This window comes from Aegilops tauschii, chromosome 1, assembly GCF_002575655.3.
Source record: "Aegilops tauschii subsp. strangulata cultivar AL8/78 chromosome 1, Aet v6.0, whole genome shotgun sequence".
Taxonomy (NCBI): Eukaryota; Viridiplantae; Streptophyta; class Magnoliopsida; order Poales; family Poaceae; genus Aegilops; species Aegilops tauschii.
In genome coordinates this window covers 355,603,430-355,614,889 of record NC_053035.3, presented here as the reverse complement: position 1 = coordinate 355,614,889, position 11,460 = coordinate 355,603,430, and the positions used below count along the sequence as shown (strand labels likewise).

The 11,460-nt window shown below is 46.1% G+C and overlaps 1 protein-coding gene across 22 annotated transcripts; it reads right to left on the bottom strand.

Moving 5' to 3' along the window:
• Positions 1–942: 942 nt before the first annotated feature.
• LOC141022132 (uncharacterized) lies at positions 943–10,974 on the bottom strand. Of its 22 annotated transcripts, none has more exons than XR_012183077.1 (5): positions 9,607–10,969; positions 8,268–8,372; positions 2,616–3,221; positions 1,962–2,052; positions 943–1,289 (listed from the first exon to the last, which is right to left on the bottom strand). XR_012183077.1 is itself a non-coding variant. In XM_073498121.1 (3 exons), the coding sequence occupies exons 2-3, from the start codon at positions 7,213–7,215 to the stop codon at positions 5,730–5,732; spliced, it is 1,215 nt and encodes a 404-aa protein (XP_073354222.1). In that variant the 5' UTR covers positions 7,216–7,958; positions 8,268–10,970; the 3' UTR covers positions 3,228–5,729. The 22 variants fall into 22 exon arrangements, 1 of the variants encoding a protein (XP_073354222.1); XR_012183098.1 differs by having other exon boundaries at positions 1,888–2,052; positions 2,616–2,663; XR_012183097.1 differs by lacking the exon at positions 2,616–3,221 and having other exon boundaries at positions 1,888–2,052; positions 9,607–10,967.
• Between the last annotated feature and the right edge of the window lie 486 nt (positions 10,975–11,460).

Here is an 11,460-nt window from a genome sequence, read left to right as displayed (position 1 = left end):
TGATACTAACTATTATACCTTGCTTTTTTTATTCCTTTGCCCCATTTCCAATATAGATAAGATATTTATGCACATCCTTATTTTCAGGCCTTTCCAAAGCAGTCCACTGATGATTACCTCTCAAACCACCTTTATGGTCAGGAGGCGAGGAAGGTTTTCATACAACACCCATGGTTCAATATTGAAGTGTTTCTGAAGAGGATGAAGGACGAACGGTCAATCATCCACAGGCACTGGCCTAAAGTTGCAAATACCTTCAACATGAATGAAGGATTAATATTCGCCATCCGCTTCAACAGTTTTTCAGATGAGATGCATCTGTCTATATACCGTCTATGATGCTAATTTCGAAAGGTTCTACATGTTGCATGTAGAACTTGGTGCTGGTGCATTTGTGTAATGGGGTAGCTGAGTGCTGAAGCTATATCATGTTGTACTCTAATGTATTTCAATTATGAAATTATGCTTCCTTAATATGGAAATAAAATATATTATGTCCTTAATATGAATATCAATTAGATTAATAAATGGATTATTAATAATAGGGTAATTAGCCTAATGATGAATTAGCCTGCTAATTGGGTTTTGCTATTGCAAACGGTTATTGAAAAAACCCCGTGGGCGATGACCTCAGGCAACGCACATAATTTCTAGGAATAAACCGTGTTGGATCAATGAACAATCACACACGACTTTCTCTTGAAAACTGTTTACGTTAGGCCACCTTGCGCAAACATTTACCACATAAAAACTGTGTGTGATGGACAGCCTTTGCCACACAGTTTCTTCTACGGACCGTGTGTGATGCATTCAATAACGCAAACGATTTAACGGGAAAAATTGTGTGTGATGTACCTGTGAACGGAAACGTTTTCCTTGGAGCGACTATGTGGGATGTACATACGAACGGAAACGTTTAGCGGGAACTGACTATGTGGGATATACCTGCAACTGGAAACAATTTCGCCTGTATAATTGTAATTTTTAGCTATACTGTACGTATTTCTGTATTTGAGCGCTCCCCGGTCGCACACGACCTTATTTTGCCGAACGTGTGTGCCAGAAGGGCATATCCCCGACGGTTTATGGGTCATGTGGGAAGGACCCCCTATCGCCCACACTCACTAGGCGATGGTTCCAAATGCCGTCGTGAAAAGGGGTTAAAAACCGTTTGTATAGCACCGACGCGTACTAGTGACTTCATCCTCAACCTGCCGGTGTCCTTCGTGCTAGTGATCAGCGTCGTCACAGTGGGCTAGTGATCAGCGTCCGTCCAAACCTCCCTCGTGCTGCAGTATAGAGAGAAACAAAATTGTTAGAGGAAAGAGTAGAAAGAAACAAATTAGAGGTGAGCTACAAAAACATTAAATTATTCTAATAAATTGCTATGGTCACTACAGCAGCTATGCAATATAGGAAGCAAACTTTTCACCCAAACACTGAGAACAAAATGCTTCATGTGCAAATAGGTACCAAACAATAGTTCTCCAACAATACAGTCCAAGCGTCCATAGAGCATTTTTTTCAAGATTTCATATATGCACTTGATTTAATATATGAGAACAAAATGCTTCAAGTCCAGAAAGTATAGAAAGTTCATAGAGTACATCTCTTAGTTCAAAACACACACTATAATACTAGAACTACTAAGAGTTCTCCAACAATACTCTATGAATAGGTCTAGGAGTTCATAGAGTTTTCAGTCCAGGAATACTTTATGAACATGTCCAGGAGTTCATAGAGTTCTCAGTTCAAATTTTGGTACCTAATGGTACCAAACAACAGTACTGAGGCAAATAAAGCATTGGAGTAGCCTGGGCACAAGTCCAGAAAAGTTATGCAATATATCACTCATTTTGAACTACTATCACAAAAATCGGACATAACTGGACGGAGGGACTTGCTTCAACCATAACTTCTATGTTGTCTCCTTTCTTATCAAACAAGCAGACTGATCGTACATAGGGTTTCGTTGGAAATAAACCGGCATGCCCTCCAGTCTGCGAGCGGGTTAGACTAGCTCCCAGGGGCACATTCGGCACCAGTTGCTCCCTGCATTTAATCATAACAAGTCATGAGTTCCCATAACAAGTTCAAACACATTCTAAGTGACTTGCACAATCAGTTTCATATTTGTGTAACCAAGCAAGTTCATGTTCAGTAACTTTAGAAGTTCCCAAAGAAACCTAAAAAGATTTATGTACTTTGAAATACTTCATTTTTACTTCCCAAAATACTTCATTTGTTTTGAAACATGAACTCCTACATTTATTTCCTTAGAACTTGTTATCTTTCCCCTGTGAATTCCATGGGTTTTTTGTGTTTTGTTATTTTTTGTTTATTGTTGTTTTCTGTTTTGTATGAACTTATATAGGGTTATACACGTTGAACTTATAGATGAGCGGTGCTCAGAGGCAGGGGGTAGGCGACGGCGGCGCGTTGGACTACGCTGGACAATTTTTCTGCACTAGATAGTGTGTAGACATGCTGCCAAGGTCACACACATGTTTTGCTAGAACAAGTTGAAATCAATATATTTCATTTTGAACTTTGAAAGAAGCTACAACTTTTGTTGCCCAAATGTGTATATAATCTTAAGTTTTCCAAGCACATACCTTTCTGTTCTTGTTTGTTGACGGGCACGCCGCCCCTACTCCTGTGGACTGACGGTGCCGACTGTTAGGAATAAGCAACTTGTATTCCCATGAGGCCATAGGCCGATATATATACATGTACAGGTGTGGAACATATGCAGGAAACCCCTTATACAACGGGATAAATACAAAGGGGTACATGACCTATATTATAACTCTAACACCCCCCCTCAAACTCATGGTGGAGGAACAACACTGAGTTTGAAGAGATAAAAGCCATGTTGTGCTCTAGTCTGGGCCTTCGTCAGGAAATCCGCCAACTGTAACTCGGAAGGCACATACTGAAGAGCAATAACCTGATCCTGCACAGCAGCGCGCACATAGAAAGCATCAACACCAATATGCTTGGTGAGCTCATGCTTCACAGGATCGCGCGCAATGCTAATAGCACCTGTACTGTCAGATAAGAGCAGAGTCGGTGTAGTGACAGAAACACCAAAATCCTGAAATAACCACCGTAACCAAGTCACCTCTGCCGTCAAAAGAGCCATGGCTCGCAACTCAGCCTCGGCACTCGAACGGGAAACTGCAATCTGTTTCTTCGTCTTCCAGGCAATGAGAGAACCGCTAAGAAAAACACAGTAAGCAGAAAGTGAACGGCGATCAGAAGGATCACTAGCCCACGTAGCATCCGAATAGGCCTGAAGCTGTAAAGAACTGGAGCTAGGAAAGAATAGACGGTGAGAGATCGTGCCCCGAAGATATCGGAGAACACGAAGGAGATGACTATAGTGAACCGATGTGGGAGCAGAGACAAACTGACTCAGAATATGAACCGGATAAGAGATGTCCGGACGAGTGACAGCTAGATAGACAAGACTGCCAACGAGATGACGATAACGCGTCGGGTCAGGGAGAGGATCACCATCAGTAGCACGGAGGTGAACATTGAGCTCCATAGGAGTCTCAACAATGCGCTCGTCAGTAAGAGCAGCACGAGCAAGAAGATCCTGGATATACTTTTCCTGGGATATAAAAAAGCCATCAAAGGTAGAAGAGACTTCAATCCCAAGAAAGTAGCGAAGAGGTCCAAGATCAGACATAAGAAACTGCTCACTAAGACGGGCCTTTACAAAGGCAATATACTCGGGGTCATCCCCAGTGATGACCATGTCATCAACATAGAGAAGAAGAAGAGTCCGGCCACGAGGAGAAAGGTGAATAAACAATGCTGGATCATGAGCACTTGCTGAAAAACCAGCAGTAGTGACCACAGAGGCAAAACGCTCAAACCAGGCGCGAGGGGCTGGCTTAAGGCCATAGAGAGAGCGACGAAGACGACATACCATGCCATCAGGAACAGAATACCCAGGTGGTGGCTGCATGTACACCTCCTCACGCAGCTCACCATTAAGAAAGGCATTCTTAACATCAAGCTGAGATATAGACCAGTGGTGTGCAGAGGCAACGGCAAGAAGTGTACGAATAGTGGTCATATGGGCCACAGGAGCAAAAGTCTCGTCATAATCACGACCATGCTCCTGCTGAAAACCACGAGCCACGAGACGAGCTTTGTGACGCTCAAGAGAACCATCGGAGCGAGTCTTAACCTTGTAGACCCACTTACAAGTGATGGGACGGACTCCGGGAGGAAGAGAAACAAGATCCCAGGCACCAGTGCGTTCAAGAGCAGCAATCTCCTCTGCCATCGCAAACTGCCATTCAGGATGAACAACAGCCTGACGGTAAGAAGTCGGCTCAAGAACAGCAACACCAGCGGTGGGAAATCCAAAGCGATCAATAGGCGGACGAGGACGAGAACGCAAACCATAAGTAGGCTGAGAGGAAGAGGACGACTCATCCAAGGATGCATCCACAGGTCGTGAACGACGAATGTAATGCTGAGGAAAAGATGGAACAATAGAAGGAGGAATCGCCAAGGTAGAATCGGGGGGTGGCGACGAAGAAGTCACCGGAGATGAAGGTGTAGAATCCGGTGACATGCTAGGTGAGGAGACCGGGGAAGATGGTGGCTGCAAATCAACGAGGGGTGGAGAAGCATAGGGAGTGGAACGAATAGGCACAGGCGCGACGGGGGTGATAGGTGAGTCAGGAAAAGTGAGGAAAGAGATATCCTCCACTGAAAAAATCGAGGAAGATGGGCGTGGGTAGAAAGGACGAGACTCATCAAAAGTCACGTCTCGAGAGATACGCATCCGACGACCGATAGGATCCCAACAACGATAGCCCTTATGCTCATCACTGTAGCCTAAGAAGACACACTCAACAGACTGAGCGGTCAGTTTGGTGCGTTCGCGAGGGGCAAGAAGAACATAGCAAACACAACCAAATAAGCGAAGCATCGAATAATCGGGAGAACGATCAAAAAGACGCTCAAAAGGAACACCACCCTGCAAAGCAGCGGACGGCTAAAGGTTGATGAGATAGGCGGAAGTGGAGATAGCCTCGGCCCAAAAATGAGGCGGAAGAGAGGCAGCGATCATCATCGCACGAGCCGTCTCAAGAAGGTGACGATGCTTGCGCTCAGACACGCCATTCTGAGCATGAGCACCAGGACAAGAGAACTAGGCAAGAGTACCCTGCTCAGCAAGGACACCACGCAACATCTTAGAGATATACTCGCCAGCGGAGTCAACACGAAAAACACGAATGGGTGAAGAGAACTGAGTATGAACCATGGCAGCAAAACGCTTATAAATAGACAACACCTCACTACGAGAAGTCATGAAATAAAGCCATGTGTAACGAGAAAAATCATCGATGAAAATAATATAGTATTTATGACCACCTTTCGAAGCGAAAGGAGCCGGACCCCATACATCAGAATGGACTAAATCGAAAGGACGCTTAGACACTGACTCACTATATGAATATGGTAACTGAATCTGCTTGCCAAGACGACAACCCTGACACTCTAAAGAGACATCTCCTGAGACAGACCCCAGAAGACCTCGACGAACTAAAGACGATAACCGAGAACCACACAGATGACCAAGTCGATGATGCCACTGCTTGAAGGAACCAGTAACAGAGGCGACAGCAGCGGAGGGACTGGCGATGGTGGTGGCAGCGGAAGGAACATGAAGCCAGTCCAACTCCCAAAGACCCTGAGAATCACGGCGGCGAGGGCCAGCCCCAACCAGAGTGTGCGTGCGACGATCCTGGACAGAACAAGAGTCAACGTCAAGGATCGACAACCAGAATCAGTAAGTTGACCGACAGAAAACAAATTCATGGTAAGTCGAGGAACATGAGCAACATCAGGAACAGAATAAGGAGTGGAAAGATGGCCTCTACTAGCAACAGAAAGTGGAGTACCATCAGCAGTGAAGACATGAACAGGAGAATCCAGCGATCGAAGAGAGGACAAAGCGGAAGAATGAGAAGACATATGAAAAGAAGCTCCAGAGTCCAGAACCCATGGGGATGTACCTGACTGTGTAGAGGGCGGGTGCTCAGTGCGGGAAGCATCAGTCACAGAACCAGCAGTACCCGTCGAGGAAGAACCTGAAGCCGCGAGCAGACGCTTAAGTCTCAGAATATCCTGCTCGGTCAAAGCAATGGCTGAAGCTGGCGAGGGAGATGACGAAGTCCCTGAGGAGGATGATCGCGCCTTGCGCAGGTGTTTCCGCTTTGTGTAGCACTGGGACTCAATATGACCATCATTGTTGCAGTAGTCACAATGTGGACGGGGGCGACCTGAGCCTCCAGAAGGAGTGGGCAAGAGCGGCGGAGCACTCGAGCGAGAATGGGGCGGTGCAGCAGGTGGAGTGGAAGAAGCCCGAGTAGCGAGCACAGAGGGAACCTCCAACAAACCAGCACCACGTAAGCGAGTCTCCTCGGCACGAATCTCTGAAAGCGCCTCCATGAGAGAAATACGGCCACGAGCCAACAACTGAGCACGCCGGGGCTCAAACTCCTTACGGAGCCGAGACAGGAGCTCATAGACGCGATGAAACTCCAAATTGGCCTGGACAGCCTGGCAGCAGGGGCAAGTACGACAACCAGCATTGCGGAGAGAATCAAGCTGGCGCCAGATAGCAGAACTCTGTGCATAAAAGTCATCAACAGTAGAGTCACCCTGCTGAAGAGCATGCTCCTGACGAACCACAGAAAGGTATAAGGCATCACCAGAGGGCTCATAGCGCTGACGAAGACAGGTCCACATCTGAAAGACAGTAGGAAGACCCAGAAACTCAGAAGCAAACTGAGGCAGAACACTAGCAGTGAGAACAGCTGCAGCACGAGCATCATCATCAAGCCACCGGGTGTAAACAGACAAAGCACCATGATACATCTGAAGAGCCTCCTCATAAGCCAAAACCCTCTCATCATAGGCACGATCAGCAGCCTCATCAGCAAGCTTAGCCGCATCCTTGGCGGCCTGATTAGCATCCGTAGGAAGAACCAGTGGAGTCGGCGAAGTAGGGGCCACCGGAGGAACCGAACGTGGCGGACAGCAGACCTCGCCAGAAAGAACACCCCAGAGACGAATGCCACGCATGTGAATGCGCATGAAGCCAGCGAACTCGGTGTAGTTAGTACCATCGAAGATCACCGGACAGCGAGGGACAGAAACATAGCCCGATGCAGCAGACATGTTTTTTTTATCTGCGCGAGGGAAAGCGGAGACAAGAACGGCGGCCGCGGGAAGTGGAGCTGGGGCTCGCGGGCCGCGGGAAGTGGAGCTGGGGCTCACGGGGAGCCGCGCACTGAGCGGATGCTGCCGCCGCCCTCGCGTGACTGCGTGCACCTTGAAGGTCCGCAGGTAACGGGAGCCCGACGGATACCGGCGGCCGCAGTATGTGGAGGAAGGAGAGCGCAGCAACGGCGCCTGGCGGGAGTGGCGGACGTGGCTGGGAGGACCGGCGCGACCGCGTTCCGCCCTGGCACCTGGGAGCAGGAGGCGCAGCAGCGGCGCCGAGGCGAGAGTGGCGGGCGGCGTGGAGCAGCCGGAGAGAGAAAACGCGGCGGCGGCGGGATGGGATCGTAGCACGAGTTGCGCGTGCGAAAAAAGAAACCTAAAGCTCTAATACCATGTTAGGAATAAGCAACTTGTATTCCCATGAGGCCATAGGCCGATATATATACATGTACAGGTGTGGAACATATGCAGGAAACCCCTTATACAACGGGATAAATACAAAGGGGTACATGACCTATATTATAACTCTAACACTGACAAAGTGGAACTGAAGGAGAAAGGATCACGAGCAGCCTATGGACTGAATGGAACTGAAGGAGAAAGGATCACGAGCAGCCTATGGACTGAAACTCACTGCGAATGGTTCGACACCAACGACATGTTTGGAAGGGAAATGACAGTCAACATCTTATAGCCCCCTATTTTGATAAAAATAAAAGATCAAGGCTTCGGTATGAACAACTGAATTATTAGCAATGTACAGTCAACATCTTTTTGTTTTGAATTTTTTTCTGAACTTATTAAGTTTCTATGTATGAACGTACAAAGTTTCCAAGCATGAACTTTTTGCTATGGGAAAACTGAAACATGCATATACGCACTAAAGACTCTGCCTACTGAGCATAGTATGATAGCAAAACGAAGCAACAAGTTACTGAGATTAGCTACCAATAGTACATGATGTCTGACTGAAATATGCAAAAGACAAGTCACAGTGATGAACTTACAGTTCCGTTAGTTAGCCAAGCTTCACATGTAAATAGTTGAAGTGAATCTCTGGCACTAATCAACATCATGATTTAGCGTTGACTGGTCAGAACATTTTTCTTTACCTGTATTCAGCAGAGGAGAACATGAAAATAGAAATCACCGACCTGATCGAGCATTGAAAACTTTCTGTGTCTATTCAGTATAAGAAATTAGAAAGTTTGAACACATAAAACTGCTATAGCTCAAAAATAAGAAGTAATCTTCTCATAGCTCAAAAACTGAAAAATAATTAATAGGTTGCAATCGTGCATCAATAATTAATAGGTTGCAATCGTGCATCAATAATTAATAGGTTGCAATCGTGCATCTTAATGCCTTTTTGAAAGTTCAAAATTGCACATGCCTGCAACGCATTACCTTCATGACCAACTTTTCTCTCTGAACTTATAGGACTACACATTTTTTAACTTACCTACTTTTATTTTTCCTTTATTTGGTACTAGCAAAACATTCCTTTTTATGGCTATGTCCACATTCTTTTGTGAACTCCCTGTCTTCTCGACTATGAACTTACTACATAGAAGGATGCTCACATACATGTATTACTTGACAGGAGCTAACCAAAAGTGTTGCAGCAACATCGCATTTTTATTCAACATAATAATTCAACCATATCTTGTAATACATCCATCAAAATATTTTGGTTCTCATAGGCATTTCGGCAAGCACCTATAGAACATGAAATTTAGCACAGAAGTAGCATGAGATTTAAATGAGAAGCGGCAAAAAGAAGTAGCAACACCAGCTCTCTTTGTGGTTCATATATTTGAACTGAAGGATAACAGAACTAAATGATCTTGAGCTGATAAAGGATGCACCTCTATTGTGCCAAACAACCTCAATACCTCATGACAATAACATCCAACATGTTGCCTTCAACAATCCTTTTAACACACACAGGGAGGAGGAAGAGGCTAGTAAACCAGGGTAGTATTTGTGGAGGGATATGTACTTCTCAAACAAAAACATCTGAACGTACCAGAGTAGGGTGTAGTTATGTTCAATTGTGAATTTTTTCAGAAAACCAAACTACTGCAATTGCTATGTGACAGTCTTTGAACTGATTATCAAATACATACTGGACTATTAGACCTACGGTAACGCCCTAATGCAATTACATAATCATCAAAATAATGTATGAGTTGCAAGCAATTATCAAATGCCAAGCTACTGTGTATACACTTCTTTTCTAAAATATATTTAAAAAAAATCACACAATCTTCTATGGAACAGAGGGAAGTTTTTTTTGTAACACAGTATAAATGCTTTGCTTAAACATATGTTGCACATCCTTACCTAATTAGAATGAGATACATTTTGTTACGGGGGTTTGCATATGGATGAACTGACTGATCCATTTTTCTTGTACTGAAGCTTGCTTCCAGAAATTTAAGACAATGCAAATTTATCTACAATATGGACATTTAGTATAGTCTGAACTGAACTTTTTGGCACTTTTTGCACTGAGATAAGCAGTGAACCTGTGACGAAGAATAGAACTCAAAAAGAAATTTTTTTGGAGGTGGAATAAGCTGTCGGAGATCGGGTGGACCGGCTACACCTCCTCCTCTGGACTGATTGCTCCGGCAAAGTGGAGCTGATGAAGGCGGAGATCATGAGCAGCGCCGGGATTTGGCCGCTGCAGGGAATCCCAGCGACTTGTTGTGCATCTCTAATAGCTAGAGGTAAAAGTGGCAATGACTTGAAATATAAATCTCCAAATAAAGATACAACAGAAGGATAGAAGGAATTAACCACAAGTTAGTAGATGGGAAAATCAGCCGATGATGAAGCGAGCTAGTAATCATCCATCAAGATGCTTTTTTTGGCTCGCTAAGCTTGACTGGGGAGGAGTTGTACTTGTTGCAACATCACTACTTGAACTGGTGTGAGTCCAAACCTGGACAGACGGGGCAGGAGGGAGACGGTCGAGCGTGATGATCACTGATCAGTTCACATAGGAATATGAACAAAGTGCATACGGTGGAACATACTGCAATTTTTGAGGTTCTTCTCATCCAAGCTTCAAGAAAGAACGAAATCAAAGATACAAAATTGGACCATACAGCAAATCATTTGAGAGAGAGGGGGGGGGGGCAGAGAGAGAGGTGCCCTGCATCTGGCTATCTGATAGACTCATGGTGGAGCATGAGGGTGGACTGCCGAGCTACGGTTTTCTGCGCTGTCGCATTGGGACGCTGGGCAGGAGGAGGGGGATGGCCGGGCGCGCCGTGCCTAGCTGGGAGCAAGCAAGAGGAGGAGGAGGCCGGGGTGTGCTTGGCGTGGTGCGCTGCGACAGGAGGTGGAAAGAGGAGGAAGAAGGTCGGGCGCGTCGCCGAGATGTGGTTGCGGGAGCGCGGCGATAGGGCGCGTGTCCGGGAGGTGGGCCGCTACGACGGTCGCGTGGTCGGGAGGTGGGGCGCGGAGGCGGGCACCATGGCCGGGAGGTGGGGCGCGGCGGCGGGCGCCATGGCCGGGAGGTGGTGCGCGACGGCGGGCGCCATGGCCAGGAGGTGGGACGTGGTGGCAGGCGCCATGGCAGGGAGGTGGAACAGGGCGGCTGTTGGGTCAGGGGTGGCGCCGGTGGCTAGTTCGAGCTCGGCTATGGGGCCGATCCAGGGCTCGATTTAGGATAAGAGAAGAGATGGGCCTCGGAGAACCAAATGCATAGGATAAAACTTCTAATGAAATTTCAACTTCAGTCGGTTCCAATCCCATGTTCTAGTATCATTCAATAGCCTATACCATGTCAATTTATTTCCCTCCAAAGATAAAGGAAATACCTTCTTCTTACCTCCATCCTAGGATAAACTTGCAAGCTTAAACAATACACAAATTTCATCTATATATATATATATCAAGTGCATATGAGCATGTACCGTTCCATCTCCTGCATAAGGATTAACTAGCAGTTTCTCTAACATACCTGAAGGAATCTCATAATAAATATTTTCAGCAGGTTCAGTAGGTTGAGGAGCAACTCTTATTGCTTCCGGTCGAGGTGAAGATACCCCAAACAAACCCCTCAAAGGATTATTTTCCATAGTGACAAGTGACAATAAATTTCAGCACGTAATATAAATGTTTCCTTACCAAAGGCGCTTCACTCCCCGGCAACGGCGCCAGAAAAGAGTCTTGATGACCCAAAAG

Coding starts and splice junctions, on each gene's coding strand:
- LOC141022132 (XM_073498121.1), bottom strand. CDS start 7,215: ATGTCTGCTGCATCGGGCTATGTTTCTGTCCCTCGCTGTCCGGTGATC. Junction 5,777..6,047: donor CCCGCCCTCTACACAGTCAG/GTACATCCCCAT, acceptor TGTTCTGTCCAG/GATCGTCGCACGCACACTCT.